Source organism: Amphiura filiformis, chromosome 4 (assembly GCF_039555335.1).
Source record: "Amphiura filiformis chromosome 4, Afil_fr2py, whole genome shotgun sequence".
NCBI classification, from domain to species: Eukaryota; Metazoa; Echinodermata; class Ophiuroidea; order Amphilepidida; family Amphiuridae; genus Amphiura; species Amphiura filiformis.
Genome location: NC_092631.1, coordinates 81,652,763 through 81,678,285, shown reverse-complemented (window position 1 = coordinate 81,678,285; position 25,523 = coordinate 81,652,763). Strand labels below are relative to the sequence as shown.

The 25,523-nt window shown below is 34.9% G+C and overlaps 1 protein-coding gene across 2 annotated transcripts in view; it reads right to left on the bottom strand.

Annotated features, from left to right (window-relative positions):
- Window positions 1–4,976: 4,976 nt before the first annotated feature.
- Window positions 4,977–25,523, bottom strand: part of LOC140151505 (corticotropin-releasing factor receptor 2-like) — a 156,417-nt gene continuing 135,870 nt past the window's right edge. For both annotated transcript variants that reach the window (XM_072173864.1, XM_072173865.1), the window contains exons 6-12: window positions 20,604–20,727; window positions 14,625–14,781; window positions 13,835–13,965; window positions 13,162–13,247; window positions 11,484–11,619; window positions 9,005–9,046; window positions 4,977–7,166 (exon numbers count right to left, since the gene is read on the bottom strand). In XM_072173864.1, the coding sequence (XP_072029965.1) occupies window positions 6,861–7,166; window positions 9,005–9,046; window positions 11,484–11,619; window positions 13,162–13,247; window positions 13,835–13,965; window positions 14,625–14,781; window positions 20,604–20,727 (982 nt within the window). In that variant the 3' untranslated portion in view covers window positions 4,977–6,860. The remainder of the gene's footprint in view (window positions 7,167–9,004; window positions 9,047–11,483; window positions 11,620–13,161; window positions 13,248–13,834; window positions 13,966–14,624; window positions 14,782–20,603; window positions 20,728–25,523) is intronic.

Below are 25,523 nucleotides of genomic sequence, written 5' to 3'. Positions count from 1 at the left end.
GTTTGATATATTTAAGGACGTTTTCGCACACACAGTTTTATAACATTACAACACGGTTGAATTAATTACACAGTTAAAGATTGTCATCTGGCATCAATAATAAAATATTGGGAGCCATTTTAGGTGGCATTCTTATTTAAATACATACCTGAGGACCTCGCAATTCCTTTGTGAGTGTACAATGTACAATATAAGAGTGTCACAAGGGCGCAGGCCCGTACGCAGGATTTCATTTGGGGGGGTGTTGATTTTGAAAAAGTGGACTTTTGTCCAAATTTTGTGAAAACTGGACTTTCTTCCTAAAATTTGAACCTTTTTGGTCTAAAAAAGCGTAAAAACCATGATTTTTTGGCTCGCCTCGCTCGCAAATTCTGCAAATTTTGGACTTTTGTATACTTTTCCAAATTTGGGGCACCCCCCTGCGTACGGGCCTGCAAGGGCGGAAAGTGTATTTTAGGATTGAAATGCAACCACGAATCAATGTTATCCAGATCTTGTTGCTCACTAACAGCTGTTTTGACAGGGGAGTTAATTTGATTTTTAATCGATATACTGACACCAAAACGAATAGGTGAAACACTGTAGGTGTCAACATAAAATTTGGAGTTCGTTATATTTATAGATAAGTCCAAAAGCTTACTGTCGAGTTTAATTTTCTGTTTCACGTCAAAATCTGTATCTTCCTAAGTGGACTGTCACACACCTTTAAACAGTTTTTGTGTGATACCTGAGAGCACATACGGCACATTAAATTTCTGATATCAAATTATCACATTTTATTGAAAATTATTAAAAATGGATATTGTTTTTTGTATGCTTTTGATATTTAGCAGTCCTTAAAGTAAATTTAAAATTTTTAAGTGTATGCAGCTGCAGTGGCGTAGCGTCATATGTGCACGGAGGGGGGGGGGGTGAAGGGGTGGCACGTTCCCCAAAAAGAGAATACAATAGTTACATTGTGGTTTAGCAAGTTTTGGAGCTTTTGTCAATTTGCACTCATAATGAAATAAAGCTACGACACCGAAAACATAAACTGAGCTGTTTGCTACACAGTCATTGTGGTAAACTCGAGGTAGTATTCGACACTGGCATAGCTTGAGTCATCCTGGAGGGGGTGGGGTGGCGATTGAGGGTATGTCACCTGGCATAGTTGGGTTGATGGATGTTCACAAGCAATGTTTCGACCATTTTTCTATGGGATGTTCTAACTTTTCAAATCAATTGGGGAGCTGTGACGCTACGCGACTGATCATCGATGTACTTCAGACTCCGTCTTGCCAACTCAGCTAAGACAAAATGTTTTGATAACATTTTAAAACGCTTTAAATGTCGGGTCATTTAAAGGTCATAAAATATTTTAAAACCTTCCGTATGAACACACACTACAACAATATTTTGAAAATGTTTTGAAAATGTTATTGTAAGATATTTTTGGCAAATATGTTTTGCCAAATATTTTGTCAACACTAAAATTACATTAAGTTAGAACATTTGAAGTTGGTTATCAAAAATGTTTTATAATGTTATCAATACGGTTTAGACCCTTTATATACCCTTTATATAACCCGACATTTAAACGTTTTCTAACAACCTTTTATAACATTTTGCGAATGACGTTGAAAACGTTTTGTGTTTGCAGAGTAGCCACCTCGACGAAATGTTTTAGATTCAACATAATCAAGAAGTAATTTAGGCTGAATATTTCTCACAATACCACTTTCAATTATGCACAGATAATTTTCACGGGAAATCCATGCAAAAACCTGAATATTTGTGTAAAAATAGTTGTTACAAAATATTGAGGAAAATGAAAAAACAAACTGAAAAATCATTGCTGTGACAGTTATCATGGTTATTGTAATTGTGTTTAAATATTTCAATAAATATACATTTGTATATTGTTAATATTATTTAAGTCCGCCCTCAATGGTACATAATTGAAATCTCCCGTTTCTTAAATTGAAGGCGGGCCATACGTTATGTACTACACGGCCTTAACCTCGGCATCATAAATAAGCGTATCCAATACAGAGAGCGGCATATGCTTCAAGGCTGGATGCTAGGTGTAGCATAGTGCCATCTTTGGAAGCTGAAACAAATGTTGAGAAGTCCCCAATTATACATTTCTGCCAAGGTGAAATTATTCCAGCCTGCCCAAGTGATGGTTTTGAGTACAGTGTGTTGTCCCATGACATGGAGAGCAAAGTCAACACCTTTCCTACGCCATGCTCAGGGATTATGCTAAAATGGAGAGACCATGTCTCAAATGTCAGTATCAAAATTAATTTTCCTCTAGTACCTGTTTTTTTTATCTCACAAGCTAAATAAACGTTGCAAAAGAGAGAATAGTGTTCGATGGCACTGTTTGATTTATTTAAGGACGTTTCGCACACACAGTTTTAAAACATTACAACACGGTTGAATTAATTACACAGTTAAAGTTTGTCGTCTCGCATCAATAATAAAATATTGGGAGCCATTTTAGGTGGCATTCTTATTTAAATACATACCTGAGGACCTCGCGATTCCTTAGTGAGTGTACAATGTACAACTTAAGAGTGTCACAAGGGCTGAAAAGGGATTTTATTTCAGGATTGAAATGTAACCACAACAAAAAATTATCCAGATCTTGTTGCTCACTAACAGCTGTTTTGAAGGGGGAGTTAATTTGATTATTAATCGAATGTTGGTTTTAAACGACATTTTGACACCAAAAGGAATAGGTGAAACACTGTTAAGTGTCAACATAAAATTTGGATTTCGCTATCTTCATAGATAAGTCTAAAAAATCATTGTCGAGTTTAATTTTCAGTTTCATGTGAAAATGTGTCTCTTCCTATAAAGGGGACTGTCATCCACCTTTGAACAGTGTTTGTGTGGGACCTGAGAGCCCATAAGACACATTGAATTGCATTCCGAATACGCGGAATGTCCGTCTGATTGCGATATCTAACAGCCCTTGAAGTACATTTATAAATCTAATGGCATGTGCTTGTGTATGTAGCTGCAGTGGCGTAGCGTAACAGGGGGGTGGGGGGGGGGGTACGTCCTCCCAATCGATTGCAAAAAAAAGAAAAAATAGAAAATCCCATAGGAAAATTACCGTAAAATGACCCCCCCATCAGACCCGGTACCCCCGATCAATGTCGGTAACACTGGGCCATATGGAAGAACAGGGGAATACTTAAATTTTCCCCTGAATATGGACCCAGTATAAAGAAGAAATAAACAAACAAACAAACACCCCCCCCCCATATAATGACACACGCTACGGCACTGTAGTACTGAAGATATACAAAAAAACCTACAAATTAGGTATTTGGGGAACAAAATGTATATACAAAAGAAATTTTCCTATGATTGATGGCTTTTCATCCCAGCTACATAATAAGAATTTGAAAGTCCACTTAGTCCCGAAGTCAAATATGATGAAATTGAGAATTTCAAAATTTGAAATTTGTTATGTGAATGTCATCTTTAGAATAACTCAAAAACAGAAGGATATTCCTCGTATTCAGAATGCATTTTGGTGTGACTAATATATGCTCTTAAATTCCACAAAATACTGTACAGATGTCGCTCCGAGCCCTTAATACCCATTGTTCTGTCATTAAAGTTTAATAATTTGCTTACCTGTTGATAGCCATAACTTTGAGTCTGTTTTAGGCCAACAAAATAAGAATATGTATCAAAACACAGGCATTGTTTCCGTTGCGCATTTGTCTCAAAGATATTTGTCATTTATTTTCCCCCAAAACATGTCGCTAAAAATATGCATTTATTTGCAAAACAATGTGTGTATATAACATTTAAATTATTATTCATGATGTGCAAGTTTTGTAAGGCAATCAAAACAAATTGGTACGATCTATCGGTTGACCATCGATGCTTGGTCGATCCTTATTGTTTATCCCCTTCGGACACGAAGGAAGATGGCTCGATCAAAAAAATATTTTTTATGCTCATTATAACTATTTTGGATAGTAATTTGTGAAAAACTAAAAAAAAATAATTACCTCATCAATTATGCAAATTAGGGCATGTGTACAATTGTACACATTGTGACTAAGTGACGACGTTTACAATGATTTTTTTTTTATATTTGTACACATTATGACTAAGTAATGGCAGTAAAACTTGGTAACATATGTGAAGCAACAAACTTGAACCCTTTGTTTCTTTTTTTTCTGTTGCCTTCATACGTCCGTATCTGTAGGCTCTTAACTCTCAATAATTTGGTATAAAATGCTAATAAACAGTTCTTGTCTTTGGAGAGACCGAAAAAGACATCACACTTAATAAACTTGATTTCTGAGACTAATTTTGTTACTCCACTCTACACGATCCATTTTCGGGCCCATCAACCACCAGTTACTCCTAACTATCTCTGTAATAATAGGCCTACATAGTGGTTTTTTCAAAAGAATGCATCCAGAGCAAATTATAAACTGAATGGAAGTATTGACAAAAGAGTTTAAAATAACTTATAATGATGTACAAAGTATACTAAATAACTCCTATATATTGATAAGATAAGTCACACTGTGTACAACTGAACACAATATATTAGTCTTATATTTACAAGATGAGACACACTGTGTACAATTGTACACACCCTTTAAAAAAAATTCTACACCACATATGTTTGAAGCATTTGATCAAAAATAGTGTTCCATGTTTTCTACAGGTCTTACACTAACCCCTGACTAGAATTTAGCTTGTCCACAATGATATTTCATATAAAATTAAAAAGGGAAAGTACATGTCTTTTGGCAACGTGCTGTTGTGGGTGATGCCCTCTTAGATTATGAAAAGTGACATTCAGTTAGGCGAGGGCGCTCTGCACTGGAGGATAGCATATGAATGCACAATTGTGCACATGGTGTTTGTTTGCAGTAATAAGCTTCCCATGGTATACAGGGAGCAATAGAAGTCCATGTGTACAATTGTACACAGTATGTACGAAGGGGTTATGGAAACAATTATTTGACTATTGTTAACTGTGATAACATAAATATTTGTATGTATTGATATTGGCCAATGCTATTTAGCACTAAGTTGTTAGATCATTAATATCAAGCATCTAAGCAGTAGACGGGCAATCTATAAAGTTCGAACACATTTGGTTCTGGTGCCTAATGATCTGCTTTGCATTTTAAAGTTTGTGTGAGCTTTAATGCAAACTATTTTATTGTCCTAGTATGCATTCTGATGTTGATATGCAACGAGGTCATAGCTCCTTCCTCCCCTCGGAGCATTATATCTCAGGGCCAAATCCTCAAATTTCGACTAGAGGCCAAACTTCTTAGGCCAGTGGGCTCACCATATACAATTATGAAATTTGGAATTGAGTCAAATTACCGGACTTACTATTTTAGCAATGCTACGTTGCGTGTGATACCATCACACTTCATCAGTTAACTGACACGCTGGACTAGTCATGTGACAGACGGCTAGAGATCGGCTTGATGGCTCTGTCCCATGCGTGAGATAAGTTGTATCTTAGACCTCCCCTTTTATTGAGTGATGGTGATTCTACTCAATCCACATAGCCTCTTTCATGCCTTGGCGGTGCCACTGTTCCCCTGTTTAAAATGGCTCATAGTGCACTTATGCTGCACAACAAACATGATTAGACCTTTACAGTACTTAAACCTGGTTAACATGAAATTACTCCAGCCAAATCAATCGATAAAGTCTAGTCTATCCTCCACATTAAATGGTGGACTGCACTTATGCCCAAATATGGAACTTGCCAATCAATAATCACCCACTTGAAATCCGCTGGCTCGCTGCACTGACCAAAGTTATGGCCAGATATGGGAGCTGTTTTTGATGTTATCTGTCATTTACATATTAGGGAAGTCCGAATATTTGCAGGTGACCCACCTACACAGTTTTTAGCCTATATGTAATGTATGCATTATTCTTGATTGACGTCAAGTACAAAAATTATCCGTCAAGTAGTTTAGGAAGAGAGTGATAGTCACTAAAAGTTGCATTCGATTTACACATGGAATTTTGCAGGCATGCCGTGCCCTTCCTTACAAAAACACCAAAGTGCGAATATTTCCAAATATCTAAATTAGCTAAAAAGTTAGGACATGTTACAAAACTATATTTTCTAGAATTTCAGAGAGTACAAACAATATTGGGCGGTTATTTTTCACACAGTAACGTTCACTAGGCAACAGCTTATACCTCTAACATACACTGTTTGTAGAGGTCACGCGTCAATGGTGAGAGCACTGTGTATTGTGTATATGAAAATGAAGAGTAACTGCAGTATGTGCATTCTCAATGTTTAAGGAATGACCAGTTTCTTTAAGATGTAAATAAACAGCGGTGTTTTGGGCTTCGTTGGTGCACGGCCGCCTATGTTGATTAACTCTCTCTGTCACATGACCAGTCCAGCGGGTCAGTTGGCTGATAAAGTCTGATGGTATCACACGCAAAGTAGCATTGCTAAAAATAGAAGTCCAGTATTTTTTATTCAATTCCAATGTTACTACAACTGTATGACTGAGAACATTCATCAATTTCATACATAATCATGGTCCATCCGATTTTTTTTTAAGATTTCAGTTTTAAAGATGCAGGCCGAATACTAAATGTGACAACGCAATTTTATTTAAAATATTTAAAAACTAAATGAATATAAAGAATCAAAACTAAAAGTTCAAGCTTGAGGATGTATCTTATCCTACAACTCCAGACGAGTTTTGAGGATTCGGCCCTTTACCGTATCAGCCTGTTCCTTACACCACAGTTTTCCCCTATCGTGTCTCTGACCTTTATCAAACTTGTAATATACCAATGTTCACAGAGTATGTACATATTTACATATTTCGATAATTGTTTCAAACAAGCGGTCCATTAAGAGTATGTTCATCTCTGTTGTTATTCTCGCAGTCATTTCCATAGCCTTCATCTTCTTCATCTTCCTCGTCTCTACCTTCTGTTGTGAGTGGTTTCATTTCCAGTCGTTCTTTTGAGGTATTCTTAGGGAATTTCTTCTGTACATTAACTGACGTCGATACTTCAGACTGAGTTCCTTGCATTACGCAAGAACCATTGGTGTTGGTCTGCATGGTACGTCTAGCGCGAGTTGTTGAACCGTACATATCACGATTACTTGATATCTTCCGTTTTACCACATTTCGAATCTAGATATAAGAATCAATAATGTTAAAAAAGGTTATATTTGTATCGATAAGGTGACATTGTGTACGCCCTCAGTTGTTAACAGGTAAACAACTATCAGGTAATGGACTGTATATCCCAGCAAACACACAACGTTTGACAGAAATGGTTTAAATGTCGGGTTATAAAAAAACGTTTTAATAACACAAAACTTACATTCATAAAACATTTTTGAAAACGGGATGGAAAACATTCTAACAGAATGTTACTTAGGCACAACATTTTATTTGGTCCTATAGCGCTATCAGTGCCCGAAGAGGTGCCGATGACACTTTTTATCGTACCCTGAATATTTGTACAGTGCATTTGTTTTTTATTTAAATGAAAAACAATAACACTATGCAACTCTTAATTATTATGCTTGATACAAATTATTATATCTCCATGGAGCGATGTTAAGAGTCATCGGTACCTAACCGGGAACCGATAGTTATATAGGACCAAATTGAACGTGGTGCCTTAAATGTTGACCAAATATTTTTCAAAAATGTTCGTCCAAAATACTTAACAATAACATTTTTTTTAAATATCAAGGATCGTTATATTAATTTTAATGTTATTAAAACCTTTTTTATGTTTGCTGAGTAGTTTATCTAAAGAAAGTATTTTTGTTAATTGTCTATTATTTCCAAATCAAATAATATCAAAATCGTTATCAAACTTGTTAAAGGTGTCACAAGCGACATAATACCACACAATTAAAACAGAAAAGGGTTTACAAGTTGGATTTTCAAAAGATTGTATCTGCTCTGCTATAGATACTCTGTATTATTTTGCCCTGTGGGAATCATCATTGGGCATTCTGAATCTAAGCATATGGTGTCACAGGCACCTCCTCTATTTTTACAATGTAAATGTATTGCCCAATGTGAGACGATATTTATAGCTAAATTCCTACAATTCATGTATCAAGATAATTTGAGATAATATACTTATACATTTAGTATCTTAACATATAAGGTAAGTGTATGCCCTACGGACCAGTGTTAGGGATAATTTTATAAATCGCTTTTTATTTGTTTGTAGGGTTGGGTTTTAAATATTTTTATATGCAGGTTTCTGCCCTATCATCACTTAAATCATTATGTCTTTGCTATTTCCGTCTATATAGGGCTGTTGTCGAGTAGAACTTTTATTGTCGACAATATTGTCAAATCTCAAGATCCGACGTCGGCAAGTTGTCGACAAAGAAATACATCAATAACGTCCAAATATTATGTTCAGAGAGCACGTCATGCGTCGTTTATTTACATCCAAATATTACCGTCAACTACACGTAATCAAATTGGTAACTTACCCTAAAAGTGAAGTCTATTAATTATCATTGTCATCTTTCATCTTATGCTCAAGTATTAAGATTAGACAATAACCTTTATTTATATTCATAAGTATGCTACACAGACACGTTAAATGTCTTAAGACTACATATTATAATCAAGACTCACTCATGATGAGGGCCAGCAGTGAAAAAACACCACCTCCCGCTGGTGAGTTACTAAAAAAGTAAAAGTAAAAAGGTGGTGAAATGTCAAACATTTGCTAAGTCACTTGTAACCTAATGTAACTTTTGTCTTGTGCTCTCACCAGCGGGATCATCAGTTGCCACATGTGTTGGGGAGTTTCGGCCCTCTTATAATCAAGACTCACTCATGATGAGGGCCAGCAGTGAAAAAACACCACCTCCCGCTGGTGAGTTACTAAAAAAGTAAAAGTAAAAAGGTGGTGAAATGTCAAACATTTGCTAAGTCACTTGTAACCTAATGTAACTTTGGTCTCAATTAAATTGGAATCCGATACATACCTCTTGGTTGAGAAAGCAATAAATAACCGCCACGAATATTCCCTTAGAAAGAAAGAGAAAAGGAAAAGTCGTAATCATTTACCCATTTATGAAATTGTATTCATCAACAAAATTTGCACTTTTCTAAATTGATTTTTTTTATGCATTAAAATGCGTAAATTTAACAAGTGTTTCATTCTAATTAAATTTATTAGGAAGGAACAACTGTAACTTCAATGACAAATCTTGTGTTCATTGATTGATTTAACCAATGGAGCAACAGATTTTTGGTTAGATCCTTTATGCTGGATCCCTATGCACTTGTTTCATTGGTCATTCATTGAATGGTTCAAAAACATTTATATGGGTGGCCGTTATCAAGACTCAGCGTGTTACAAGCGGACAAGCGAGGGACTACACCACCAGTACAGGACTTTGGAGCAAATCCTGCAGCATGTGGGTAACCAGCTTGACCAACCAACAGAGAAGAACGATGCTTGGAAGCCATCTCACATGAAGGAAGGCCTATTCATTTAATATTGAAAGACATTAATAAGCTGCAGCATTCATTTTAAGTTATTCACTGAACCATAAAAACTGTTTTTGAATGTGTGACACCTAAATCAGAAAAAAGCTTAAATTTAATTAAATTCAAGTATGATTCTTTTTGATTAAATTACTCACTTAAAGGGAAAAAATTGTCAAACACAAATGCAACTTTTTTTTGACCGAAAATTTCATAAATGGCTGCATTTTGTAATGAAGATGATAAAACTTTTTTGGAACCGTTTAGTTAAGATTGTTCAGGAATGGTAAGAAATGATATATAAAGCCTGGATTGGAAATGATTGACACATCAGTCTAGAGTTATAAGAGGGAACTCTGTGAAACTTATTTCAGCCAGTATTGGTACCAAGTTAACATTATTGTGTGAAGTCTTCAAATTACGGTTCGCGGTTCTTGTGCATGTGTTGGAAAGATTAAAATACGTCAAAGGCGGTAGTAGAGCCAACGGTGCTCGATTTTTGTCGACTCAAAGAAGCGGCATACTACAGTATCTCCATCAACGACTGTGACATTTTGCTGGACTAACATAGTGTGTTATCTGCCTGTCAAGTGGAGCAGAATGCTTGCTCAAGAGATCTCCGAGAGAGGAGCTTACGGTCAAAATAGACCATTCGGAAGACACTAGCACAGCAGCTAGTATAGTGAGATCATTGTCTTCAGGACTTGGTAGACTGTAGTAGACAGGCTCTTGGACAGTTCTGGATCTTGGATCAAAAACAGATTGTCAAAGGAATCGCATCAGATAGTTAGCCAATCAAGATCTCCAGGATTAGCTAAGTAGCATAAAGAACCTTTATTGTAATTTTCAGTAATTGTTGTAATTATTGTATTAGGATTTGATTGATAGCCATACTGCAGTAAATAATAAATAAATCATAAATAATCATAGGTGATTTTAGCATGGGTCATTTTAGTGACCATAACAATGTTTGAACCCTTCAAAATAGCCGCCATCTACCATCATAATACATACCGTGGGCTAATAGGAAGAAAATGATATTAGGCCAACATAGTTCTATACATTCGAGTTTCATCGGGTGTTCGGCTAAGGAGTCCCAAACTCATACAAAACTCATCAACAAAATATCCGTTAGGACACTTTGCAACAAAATCTTGGTGGCAACTACCTACTTATACTCGTTTACTTTGATATCACACCTTACCCCGGGTGAGGTAGGGTTGGTGATGTTGTATCGTTAAAATCAACGCGCATTAAAGGTGGTGACCAGTACTTGGTACAATGTATCACAGAAATACAAGTTATAAAACAAAACTTTGAATATGATTTAAAATAGTTGCTAGGTAATGAATATAATTTTGTCCTGTATATAATTCCTTTGATGCATCATTTCTTAAACTATCTAATACATGCCATGGGCTAGTCAAATTATCTTTCAAGTTATTTTCTTGACAGGATAATCTAACAACATATGCATAGCGGACAGACTAAACGTTGCGTCTGCTTTAATATCCTATATCATCCAGGCCCGTTATTTATTCACTCAACGTTACACATAGCTGCTCATAAAACTAAACTTACATAAGGGCATGTAAATAAAAAATATACGTGACCTCATTTTGTGTGACCAAATGTAACCACGTTTTATATGCTATCCAAACCTTTTCATTTCTAGATTGTCAATGTTGAACTTTAGTGACTTACTGTCAAGAGCTCCTTTTTTTTTTTCAACTATATGATTTATTATTAAAGAATATACAAAAACATGACATACTAGTATCTGAAGTAAAGTTTAATTTTTCAAGCGTTATCAAAGCTCCCGCCGCTATCATGTATGTCAAATCTCAAGTTACTACTGCAGACGTTGAACTCCCGTTTTCATATTTATAAAACACAACCCTCCTCTACTACGCTGGAATTCTGATTTACTGCCAATATTAATCTTAGATTGTCAAACATTAGAAAATATATTACCTGTGAAGCTTGAAGTACAGCATTTATTACAGAGTAAATATGCTCTGAAACTCCTGGTTCACTTGGTGCCCACAAAAATACAAGATTGGTTAAACCAAGGAGAGGAAACAAAACCGCTACAGCTTTAACTGCTTTTCTGTTGAAAGGGTAAAAAGATAAGGATTTACGCCGCGTAATTGTTTGATCAAAAGCATTTTTCTCCTTGTACATGCCCATTTTATATTACCGTTAATTGTAATACAAATCATTATAGCATTTAATTTGCAGAGCATGAAATTCCAATTTTGTTAGCTGTCGAAATAACGTAATAAATCGGATTTACCATAGCAATTATGGATGAATAAAATTTTGACTGTATCGCCCTACACTACAAGCAGGTTGCACTCATAACCCATAACCAAGTGTAATGCTTTGCGTAGAATGTACTGTGTAACGGCGCTTATTTTGCATCGTGTTTTTGGTGTGGCGCTGTTATGCGAGAAGAACATTAAGCTTGTTGCCCTGTCCACTTTAGTGTAATTGAAGGGATTTCACATGACGCGTTTCAAGAAATCACAGTTCGCGATCTTGAATAATGGGTCGAGTAATATAATTCAAATTACCTCCACGACCCATTATGTGATTTGTTAAAACGCATCACGCGAAAGACCTTTTATTGACAATAAAGTGGCCAGGGCAACGAACTTCATGTTCTTCTCTCATAACAACGTACATCAAAGTGCAATACACTATATTAGCCCCGTCACACACCTGCGCAAAGCATAACGCTTTGTTACGCGTTCAATACTTCTGCAATACACGCTGTCACTTACGCTTTGGCTACTCGTACGCGCTCCACCGGGTGATAAACAACTTAATACATTTGGGCAAAAAAGGTGATATTTTCTCTTTAAATGGCACTGTTTTGTGGTAATAGAATAGAAATAAAAAGTGTAGCATTATCCTTTACACCCAAACAATGTGTCCTCGGTAGTAAAAAAAAAACGTTTGCTTGTTCTGGAATTTTGGATTCCTCTTTTAACAACAATCATTATTTTGAATGTATTGTATCACCTGACCTCTAAACCATTACATTCAGCTAAACATCATTAACTTAATGCGAGTGCGGATTTACTATTTGCTGCCCCCTGGGCATTGCAACATGATTGACCCTAGCTCTATGAAAGTTCGGATCGAAGTGTTTTACACCCCCACTGCCACACTGTAACCCAAGTATTCTCAAGAACTCTGGCTTCAAGTCGCGTGACTACGCTCACATGATTTTACAATTCTAAAATATATCAAAATTGGGACAAGTGTGGCCTTTAACCGGAAAGGAAGATGCATATTACACCTAATTCGAAAATTGAAATGGCTATCTGTATCAAAAGACTTCAACCGCGCTGTGAATATGTTAAATGTGTTAGCCCTCCTTAAATATATTTTTATTGATTACAGAAAGTGCCGTTCTATTTTTACGTTATGAAATGAATCACTTTAAATGAGGTGGCCAAAGTAATTGTCACGCTCTAAAAGTATTGTATTGTACACACACACACTTTATTTCATCGCGCTGAAATTTCATAATGAATAAAAAACGACTTGATGTAAGTCAGCACTTACATATTAGCATTGAATAGCATTTCACTGTGGTTATTAACCAATGATAAGTTCATAAGATAAGATATCATCAACCTACCTCATTTGAGCTGTTTCCATTGTGTTATTTGCCCTTAATTTTGTCCACAGGATGATTATTATGTTGATAAGAAATATCGAATTTAGCTAGATAGGAAACAATACAGGCAAACGATTAGAGATATTATTATGAAAATAGTAGTAGTGGGAGGATAAAGAATAAAATAAAAGAAGACGACGACGAAGAAGAAGAAGAAGAAGAAAAAGAAGAAGAAAAAGAAGAAGAAGATACTGATAATGATGATGATGATGATGATGATGATGATGATGATGATGCTGCTGATTACGATGATGATGATGACGATGACGACGACGACGACGACGTCGACGATGATGATGATGATGATGATGATGATGATGATGATGATGATGATGATGATGATGATGATGATGATGGTGATGGTGATGGTGATGATGATGATGGTGATGATGATGGTGGTGGTGATGATGATGGTGGTGGTGGTGGTGGTGCTAATGATGATGAAAGCGGATTGAAAGAAGGGTGGTGACTATTGAAACAATAATTTAATTCAGATCTTGAACACTCCTTTTCGGAATAAGGAATTATCAGACGAGAAAAATATTTGCACATTATGTCATTTAAATTTATATAGTATATTCCGCATATTAATGATCACTTATGAAAGTAATGTAAACATTTGGAAGGTACTTACGAGAATAGCAGTCAACATTGGTACTCTCACAATCCATATGTAAGGAAGTTCCAGGTAATTATTCCAACAAGACGAAGCCTCTTCATAGTGCATCAAAACAGCCCAAGTTACAACAGCAAACACAGGTGACACTATGAACAGACCACATGGAATTTTAAATATCTATCTCAAAGTGAAGAGGACACTTAGTATGTTTACAAAACATACCAAGTGGCAACAGTAACTACTCTCTATGGAAATTGAAATGTTAGTGGTTGTTGTATCATCTTCTTGAAATTTCAAAGTTGTCTGAATGAAAACAACATGTACAAAAAATCAGATGATGTTGACTTGATGACAATTTAGATTTTTCAGACATGACAAAAACATTTCCATTAAACTAACAAAGTTGCTCTAGAGAGGAAATTTGCTTTAGCGTAAAGTAATGTAGCTGTAATGTTGACATCAATTGCTACGGACCTCCATGCATAAATATTAGTTCAGATGTCTACATTCTTGTAATAGTTTTATCATATTCACGAACCAGTTTACGCAAACACCTTTCACACGAACATAAATTATTGCATATTCCTACTCCGCCACACACATTTTTATCAATAACATATCACCCCACCCCACCACCCCACCACACAAACACACCACGCCATCACCCCTACTCACACACACACACACACCCACCCACACATAGTATTATTAGGTAACCTACCTCTCACCTTGAGCATTTCAAAGCAATAACTGTTTATTATTATTTTTTTATTATTTTAATTTTTGAAAGTATGCATAACTTTACCCCAGCCTATTAGAAGGTAAATCTTGAAGTTGACTTCGCTTGTAAATACTGCCATGGATAGTCTTGAAGTAAGATATAAACCCTCCACAAACATCCAGAATAGGTTAGCCATGCAAGAATACTCTAGTAGTACCAAGACTGTGCGACATAATCCAGGCTGCAACAACAATAGCAACATCAAAATTAAATATATCCAAAATCACAATAGTTTAAATTATTATTTACATGTAATAAATTACCGATCGTCTCTTCAAGTTAGCGCCACAATGCTGCGCACAAAACACATGTGGATACTTAAATCAAAAGCAAAAGCAATTTCGTGATCCTAGCATCCTCTTTTTATGACATTTTACAGTAGATATCCGTGAAAAAAGCTTATTCCCAAAGATTCAGTTGATTCCGATTTTGTGTTTGCGAGTTATGCATGATTATGTGTATTACACTGCTTCATGGGCCACTATTGTAATTTCGTTCTGTTATACCAGAACGAAATTCAAATTTGACGATAATTTTGCTAAATGAATTAATCTGCAAGATTTGGTACATAAACATTATGTAGCCAGAGAGTTCCAGTGGTATAAACAAATTGTTTTTTAGAAAAGTGGGGGAAGAGGATGTGGATCACTAAATGCCCTTTTAATGAAACTCAATCTAAATTACCACTTAAGTAATCAATATATTTACATGATTAATTATTTTGTTTTGCGTATTTTGATATCTAATTTGGAACGATGCGATAATACAAAAGTGACCAAGTGGCCAACATTCGATCGGCGTGCTAATGATTAATGATAAGTGTGTTTCGAGGGAAAAGTCTATGTAAACGTTGTCACTTTTGAAATGCTCTATTTTTCATTAAAATTGGTATAATATGGGAAAATAAAGTACAATCAAAATACACAGTACAAAATTGTCCATAATTTGTTTACTTTGTTAGGTAATTTAGTTTTAGTGTCTTAATCAATAGCAGCGATGAAGTATTACCATATCGTTCAAAAATACATCCTTATCGTTAGGTTGGAGCGTGAAATTACAAGAATGGTTCTATATATCGTAATTCCCATTCTTTTGATCGGATAAAAACGAGATAAGTATTAAGTGTACGGATACTGTTTGTGCGCAGTACATACTGAGTACATACTGATTAATGAACGGTGCTTAACAAATTAATTACAAATAACAAATTAAATAGACTAAATGAACAAAATCTGTTGGTAATTATCCTTTGTAAAGATAATTTTGATTACATATGATATGCATATTGATATGACAATGGTTAAACATGCACGTACTGTCAAGGGTTATTTAAACTAGAATATTAATACACTATAAATACAAATAGTAATCTTACTCAATGTTGGGTAAAGACTGAGGACCAAATTGAGTCAAACGGAACTCAATGTTGAAAACATTTTTACTCAGTTTTTTTAAGGGGGTACTACACCCCTGCCCAATTGTGTGCCTATTTTTGCATTTTTCTCAAAAATTATAGTGCATTGGGGACAAGTAAGACATGTATATTATAGGGCAAGGACTACAACTACTGCACTGGAAATTTTATTTCAGCACAGACAACAGTTGTGGAGTTACAGTCAAAAATGAGGAAAACCAATATTTGATCAATAAATCAATAACTACTTGCCTTGAGTTGCTGAATTTTCAGTACAATAGTTGTAGTCCTTGCCCCTATAATATACATATCTTTCTTGTCACCAATGTGCTATAATTTTTGAGAAAAACACAAAAATAGGCACAAAATTGGCCAGGGGTGTAGTACCCCCTTAAATCATAATTTTATCACCAGGCTCGCCGTCTCAAATAATATAACTATTCTTTGTACAAGTTTGATCAACATTGCGTTCAATTCACTCATTTTGCATGCAACAGTCAAGTAATTATTATTTGCAGTGCGTAAAGATTATAAAAGTTATATCCAGTTATCAATTCGAGATAACAGATCAAATTAAAGTCCTACTTTGTTTTCATCGTATGTTGCTGTATGTTATCAGTAGTTATTGGCAACATTGCTCAGTAAGTTTTAAGGGCATATGAATTGTATTACAGAGTGACTATAAAATGGAACCCAACTTTTATCAGTAAAGTATACAGGTCTACTTCGAGATCATTCTAAATTTGAATTTAGATAGTACAAGCATAGACGTGTAAGTATGAGTAAATGAGTAGTAAACGTTTCAAACTCTGTTAACGCACTATACATCAGAACATTAGGAAATTATTTTTAACACATTAATTTAATTTTATACACAGTTATAATGTCTTACCTTACATTGCAAAAAGATAACTTCTAATTCAGATAGCTTTAGGTAGTATTTGAGATTTAAATCAAAATATATTTTGGCATGTACATGGCAGAAATAACAAGGTACGCTTGTATAATAAATAAAACGGCAATAGAGAGCCGATAGGCTAAACAAAATCGAGGAGCAAAGGAGAGAAATGAAGAAAAACAACTGTGGGCACACTTCGGGGTCATAGAGATAAGGTGTAACACTTCTAGATTAAATTGTCCCTATCCACCTGTAACGAGGATATAAATTAGTATATTTTCTTTTATGTCACAACTGAGTGACATTCAGAGATGAACCGCTTTTGGCAATGCCGTCTTCAATTTGCTCAGATAAGAATGATTTGACGATAACTTTATACCTTGAGTATCTTAATCAATAGCAGCGATGAAGTATTACCATATCGTTCAAAAATACATCTTTATCGTTAGGTTGGAGCGTGAAATTACAAGAATGGTTCTATATATCGTAATTCCCATTCTTTTGATCGGATAAAAACGAGATAAAAATGACATATATGCTAGAAAAGTATTACTTCGTTTTTACAACTCAACAGATTGATTGTTTTCAATCCAACCCATTTATCCAATTATAGTCAGGTATGTAAGTTGTTTTTATTGTTAAAAGTATACGGTTAGTTCAATTCACGGTATTACCTACGAGTATTGGCGGAATAATTGTTTCAAAATATGTATATTTATTACAATAAAATAAAAGGTATCAAACATTTTACTTAAAGGTGGGTAACCTGATTGACAATCTCATCCCCCAGTCAGTTACCTCATCAAAATGCAGATTTTGGTATCAGATGAAAGCTCATATTTTTCTCATAAACATATTCAAATATGGCGTTCCAAATCGGAATTAGTCTTAATATTATGGTATATCATATTTGAGACTAATTAGGCAGTTTTTTGATGATATCTTCGGAAATACACTGAGTTGGAACTTCTAATTGCAATATGTGGCTGGACGCGGCGAATCAGCCGTAAACTCGGCAAACTTCATTTCGAGCTACAGGTGAAAATATATGCAAATCTCGTATTTTGGTGAAGTTGAGATTTTTGCAGATTTGAAATGTTTAAGCTTTCTTCTAAACACATACAAAGTTTTATTTTAAAGAAATAAGTGGAAATATGAAATAATCCACATTTTCTGAGGCCCATCTGATGAATGGTCATTTTGCTTCCATAACTTTGAACGCGTTTTTCTCGGTTTCGCGTTTTGATACATGACAACCTATAACAACCCATAACTTCGCTTCTGATTGTCATATGAAGTTCATTGAGGTGTCATTTTAATCCCTGAAACATGCTCTTTGCAAATATGTAAAAAAGTAAAAATAACCAGAGAGGGACTTTACGGCTTATTCGAGGTGTCCAGGCACATATGTTTATGAGAAAAATAGGGCCTTTCACCTGAAATCAGTATATAAATAATACATTTTGGATTTATAATATACATGTATATTACATGATCATGATGATTATCATTAATAAAAACACTGTAGACTACCAATATCACGCTGTATAAATGTCGGTAATGTTTGCTACACGTGCATATAATAAATTATGATGTGGGGCTAATTTGAAAAGAGTTAATGCCTCGAGTTTCAAAATACACCGAGTGATGTTTTTTGATCAAAAACATCCACAATTCAAGACGCTGTAAAATAAAATCAAGAATTATCTGGGATAATTGCAACTAAGTATAATGAAAGTTATGATCTAAGCTACCAGATGCATCATTAATTTCCTGACTATGATAGTTAGTTGTGGGAAACGATTACTTTAATGTTTTGGCGGGAATATTTCCCGCCAAAAATTTCAACCAAAAAGAGCATGTAGCCTTAAGGCTTTAAAGCAATACTATAAATAGTGTAAAAATGATGCACCAAATGGCTTCACGCAATTGGACCTTCATTATGCAAAATTTGCACAGAATTTAATTCTGTGAACACTTCTAAACTTCCCCCCTCAGACACCCACACCCCATGCTTATGGATAAACAACTGCCCGTTTTTGCTTCTGTATTGGAGACCCAGCACCTTATGTTTAAAGCAATATTTCATACGATAATAGTGACAAAAGTGGCTTAAATTGGTCTGTCATTTCGCAGATAAATGTTTTTGTCAAACTAAAATGATACACAATAATAGTGCTAAGATGGTCCACCAAATGGCCTTGATTAAGTATACTCACTTATCGGAAGGGGGGGGGGCAAATCTCCCCATAGCCAGCCTCAAAGTGCCCTTTCCCTAACTGCTCTAGATACGAAACTGCTTTTAGGAACTATTCGTAACTGAACCTCGTCGATTCTGCCTCGCTGACAGTGTAGCCGGCATTTTCAACACCATTCAGGTGAAGTTGTGAAAAAGGCACAATGCCTCTAACAGGTATATATCCGGTGAATTTCTCTAAGCAATGGTTTGACTGTTCAGCCTCGGTGTTATACTTAGAGAATATGGGTATTGTTTTACTTAAAATAATGATATCGCTCGTGTTGCATGTGACGAAAGATCATAAATATACCAAGTTGTAACCAAATTAATTCCTACATTTTACAAGGAATACGAGTATCGCGTCGACGCGCACGAGCTGAACCGTGTTATATCGTGTCATATCACACGGATAGGAACCAGTAAGATTGCAGAAACTTTCTCAGGCGTTTACCAATATAAAATGCATGACAATTAATGGAATTATTGAAAAAGTTGTGAGGTTTTTTGAAGCTAACGATTAAAGGTTTGTTTTATAAACCAAAATAGATTTGATCAAATTCGCAGGAATAGGAGAAACAATAGGGTATTTTTTGTTGTTGTTTGTTTGTATGTCATTTTTGCTTCTTTGTTATGTGTTGTTTTGTTTTTGTATGTTTTAGGGAGACCTGTATGTGTCCCTGTAGACAGGTTATTTAATTGTAGTGTGTACTAAAGTCAATTGCAGTCGGTCGTCTACCAACACCTTTAATAGTCTTCCTAGGAGTATTATGCAGGTAATGTACCCTCAATAAAACCATAAGGCTAGGTTACTTTGAAAGCGCTCTCTCAATAACTTAATCATATAATTCTCAAATGTCATGCAAAACGTATTAAGGTGAACCCAACGCCTTTATTATATAGATATAAGAGTATTGGCTTGCTTAAGCTGCTCTCGCGCATTTTCATCGTCTTCTACTCTCTTCCGAATTGCATATATGCATATGAAATTTGATCAAGCATAAATATTTGAGACTTGTCAAATTATTGCCAGTATATTATGACCGGTTAGTACTGGCGTGAGGGAGGAGTGGTGATCAAAGCGGGGGTGGGGTTGGCAATGGGAGTGAAATAAGCTGTTTTGGTATTTTTGGTTTGTGAAACATAAGAAAGAAAGAACAGAATCCCATGCCGGCACATTCCCTTGCTTTTTTTTCAAGTTGTGTTGTGTGCCGGTCGGGGTTTGTGTTTATTTGTTGTCTTGTTTAATTCCGGTTTAATTGTAACACTTTGGGTTGGTAAGCTTTTCTTTCTTTCTTTATTCAGTTTCCTCTTGTAGCGAGCAATCGTTCCCCATTGTGTTTATTTGTTCTTGTGCATGATGCGTATCCCCATTACTTACTTTACATAATTTATAAATACCATTATTATTCTTAAAAAAGATGCAATTCATATTACGAACTGATTTTTACTTACCGCCCTGAGGTAACTTTTTGGGTTGGACGAATGAGCTTGAAGTGTTACAATCATACAGGTATAGCGGACCATAAATGACACAACAAGGTGTTTGTGGATTGATATTCTTGTACACTGTATAGATCTGAAATAAATAAGTAATTGAATAAATAAATAAATAAATAAATAAATAAATAAATTAATTAATTAATTAATTAATTAATTAATTAATTAATTAATTAATTAATTAATTAATTAATTAATTAATTAATTAATAAAATAAATAAATAAATAAATAAATAAATAAATAAATAAATAAATATATAAAGAAATACATAAAATATATAAATAAATAAATATGCAAGAAGTATCAAACTGCCCGATGGAAAAGTGCTCAATTCATTTGAAGAGCGAAATATAGTATTGTCCAAAAGGCAGATTTGTAATTTACATTCTAGCTACTGACAGTTTCATGCCAGCAGTTTGCTGGCAATCATCAGACTGGTGTAAAAAAGTCCATACATAATAACAATAAATAAATAAATAAATAAATAAATAAATAAATAAATAAATAAATAAATAAATAAATAAATAAAAAAAAAATAAATAAATAAATAAATAAATAAATAAATAAAATAAATAAATAAATAAATAAATAAATAAATAAATAAATAAATAAATAAATAAATAAATAAATAAACCACGCACTCATTTGTTCATAATCTGGCAGTAAGAATGAGCGCGTGGTGGAAAATCAAAGAAAGGGGTTGCGTCTAACCCCATCCCCATCCTAACCCATCGTTAAACCTTCAAAAATATCTCAGTGAGTTAACGAAGCTCACATGGTTCATGTGTAGCTATATAAGTACTCGGATATTTTATTTAATATTCTCTAGCACTTTCTTTTCTAGCACCGTGTTGACCTCTGGCGATTTCATTGTCACTCACATAACTATGAAGTGTCATACTGTACAGCAAATTGTAACACATCGTGATCAGACGTTGTTTTAGTGGATATCCAAGAGGGGAGAAGTTGCAACTACCCATCCGTTCGTTAGTTAGACGTTATGAACAAAATGTCTCAGTTTATTTAGGGTTAAAGGATTCCGGAGTAAATACACTCAGAACGCTAGTCAGTCGATGGCTATAATTAGCATATACAAGACCAACTCAGTCACTTTTGTAGGCACTGGAAACGATCGATTTTGGTGTTAAAATTAGCAAAATGTTTAGTTACAACTTTTCACTTCATAATTAATTTTCTCGATCAAATGGGGGTCAACGTTTTTGCTTTTCAAAGTAACATAATTCGCTAATGAAAGCCATTTCCCAGCTTTCCAAAGCACATCATATCGGGCTATATATCATAGTTTTGTCAGAATTTCGGTTTTGATTGCACCATTTTTCAATTCCGATTACCTATTTTGTCAAAATCAACTCGCGATTGTACCTATGGATGGATGATTTTGCAAGCCACAATAGCAATATCGATTATTTTTCTGCTGGTTATACATGTATTAGAAATGAAGTACTGAACGAACTATATTAGTTTCAAACGCTAAAATGTTGAATTTAAAGACACAAATTCATGCCTAAGTTTAACACCAGGATATTTTTTATCCGACATTACTGAAAGAAAAAATAAAATTCTTGTTTTTATTTGACCGAGAAAATAAACTTCAAAGCAAAAAGGTGTATCACCGAATTGTGCTGATTTCAACATGTATCGATCGAATTTTAGCACGACTATGCATAACAATAGAGAATGGTAAGTAACGTTCTGAGTGAATATCAAAACATTTATTTAATATTTTCTATTAGTAATTCCTTTCTGACATGGCATGAGTTCCTTAGTGTTGACCTCTGGCGATTGTATTGTCAATCCCAATTGCTACGAAGTGGCAAATTGTGCTGCAAATTATAAGACATCGTAATCTGACCTAGAGTTTACGATTACAACAATGTTAATTTTGGAGCTCTGCTGAATGTGACAAAAGCGTCAAAACTCAAACACAAGTATCTGTAAAAACATCTATAAAGTGAAAGATAACTCAATTTCATTCTGTATTTTTTATATGAACAACTGATAAAAGAAATATAACATCAGTGCTGAAAATATTACAACACTCCATTCAAATAATAATCTTATAGCTGCATGTTTCACGGACAGACTCATCCGCAATTTGCTTGGTGCAAATATTTCTTTAGTCGTATTACTGTCTGGCAGAGTAAGTTAGCATACACTCTTATATTTTTATAATATAAAACTTAAAAACTTCAAACTCAAGTCTTCAAAACATGTCATTGCAATTATTGCGTAAGTCAAAAAAGTCAATCAATTTGTTCCACGCAAACTGTAGAGCAATCATCTGTTCTGACATGGATAGAAAACTGCTTGTCTTTATCATCTTAATTGTGCTATGCTTCGGTAAATTATTACAAATCAATCGACTATTTGCCCGTAAACAAACATGCACACCACGTCAGTCCGATTAAAGTATTTATATGTACGCTTCTCTTCTCAAACGTCTGAAGTAATTACTGTTGAAGACGTTGTATTTACCAATTTAAAAGAAATATAGTTGGTATAAATTAATGTAAATCTTAAACGGGTCATCACTTTGCAGTTGTCAAATTGCTTAAAGATGATGATCCTTTAACACGTTATTAAATGTGTTAACTGATGTAAATGTCGAGTCTAGAAAACGCTCATTTTACGTCTGTTATCACGCATCGTAATGTCGCATCATAAAATCTCCTGCCCGTGACAGTTCAATTTAGGCCTATAGCAGAGCATATACATAAAAAGCTCTAGAAGAGGTGCAGGTTTACACGGCGTGGTAGACAAAACATATCTAATAATAATCACGACGTCATTGTAATTTGTGTCAAAACTGGGGGCGCGAAAACGAAAATACGTGTATACGTGCGTGATCGATAGTCAATGATCCAGACAATACCATTTGAATATACCACACTTACAGGAAGATATGTACTATACACTCATTAGGAAATGAATTTGGAGAAAACCTTCTGTTAATAAAATACTATGCTGAGCCACCAGCCTGGATGGCTCACGCTCCAGTTATTTCAGATGATTGAGCTCAGAAATACATCAAAGAATGTCTTCCAATTCATGAAAACAAATAGATAATCAGCTTGTCGGATTAAAAGCTTAGAGGGAAGGTATTGCTACTCAGCGAGTGTTTGTAATTATCAGAAGGTTTTCTCCAAATTCATTCTCTAATATGATAGCTTACAATAGATATCCCATCGTAAATAGCTCTCTTCATTACCTTGCTTTGCCAATACGTGCAATGTACGTAATTTTGAGACATATTTTGTTCACAAATGATAAGAAGGGACTGTTTTCAGCCAAAATGTTGGCTGTCAGAAGACGCCTATTGGTAGCGGGAAGTGTTGCAGAGAAGTAAGCGTACTCATTATTTATTCAAAATATCACATATTAAGATCCGAATGTGAAATCCAAAACGGTATGCTCACCCTAGATATATGGTGAAATAAAATAAAATCAAATTTAGGCTCCGCAAACAACGTCTAATTATTCCCATTGGGGTTTGCTACACGCGTGTATAATAAATTATGATTTGGGGCTAATTTGAGAAGAGTTATGGCCTTGAGTTTCACAATACACCGAGCGCACGTTTTTTGATAAAAAAAAACGTCAACAATTCAAAACTCTGTAAAACAAATCATGAATTATCTGGGATAATTGCAACCCAGTATATGAAAGTTATGATCTAAGCTACCAGATGCAATATTAGTTTCCTGACTATCATAAAAATTTGTCGACAAAACTACAGATTTACACTTGTGGGTGTCTTAACACCATAATTTTTTATTCCATCTATGCTAGAATAAAAATGTTGGCATATTGCATTTTACCAAAAATGCTTAAAATGTCATTTACATATCTGTTACTACCTGACACTGTCACTTGTTTCTGTGCCATATATTTGCATGAGTGGAATACTAAAAATATGGTTTTTATAAAATAATTTTATACCCAATCCACCTTTAAAAAGCACCACCAGAAGAAACGGACCCAGTAGATTTGTTTTAGCTGACGTATTGAAAAGGTTCTTTTGATCTGAGCGAATACACTAAGAACAACACATTGACATTGCTTAAAAGGTGCTCGTCTTTTTGTCCATTCAATAGTAATAAACGCCTCTTTCTAAACCAAATTGTTGACTTTGAAAATATAAAAGGACATTCTTGTGTGTAGGATGGTCTTCTGATGCCGGGCACGTTTGAAGAATATACCGTGATCCGGGAAAGGTAGAGCAAAGACCACACGTTTTGTCAATTAAGTACCATTTCTCTCGAGTCGTCATGGTTAGATTAAGTCAATAAGCTAAAAGCGAGTAGTGAATAACTAACCAGTGATATACCATTTTAGACGTACACAAAACTATGTGTATTTGCATGTGGCGGAAACCGGTAAAAATGAGGGTATGAAATAAACTTGTAATACACTATAGCGACATGCCAAAACGCTTTAAGGTTCCGTTAGTTAAACCCAACAGTCCTAGAACGTGAACATATTACGGTTAAGGTTGGTGACTTGATTTCATGTATGGCTGTCATATGGTAGTCCTATTTGCAGGTGCTTTCTTTTTATAAGGCGCTCGAATATTTAAATCAGATGGAATTCCAGTAGCAAACTGTTAGACTACCTAGCTCAGAGTTCATGCATCTGCTTCAAATATGCATTCAACTCCAACCATTAGATCATGTTTCACTTTCCGTTATGTTTGTTTTCTGTTACTTTACTTCATATTTAACTTAACCAGGGTCTTCCTGTTCAATATGCTACCCTAAACGAACCTTTTCTCGGTTTATTGCTATATGTGACCCGGCAGCACAAATGAGCCGTAAATTCCCTAAATTGTATTCTGAGTTACGGTGTAAAATGTG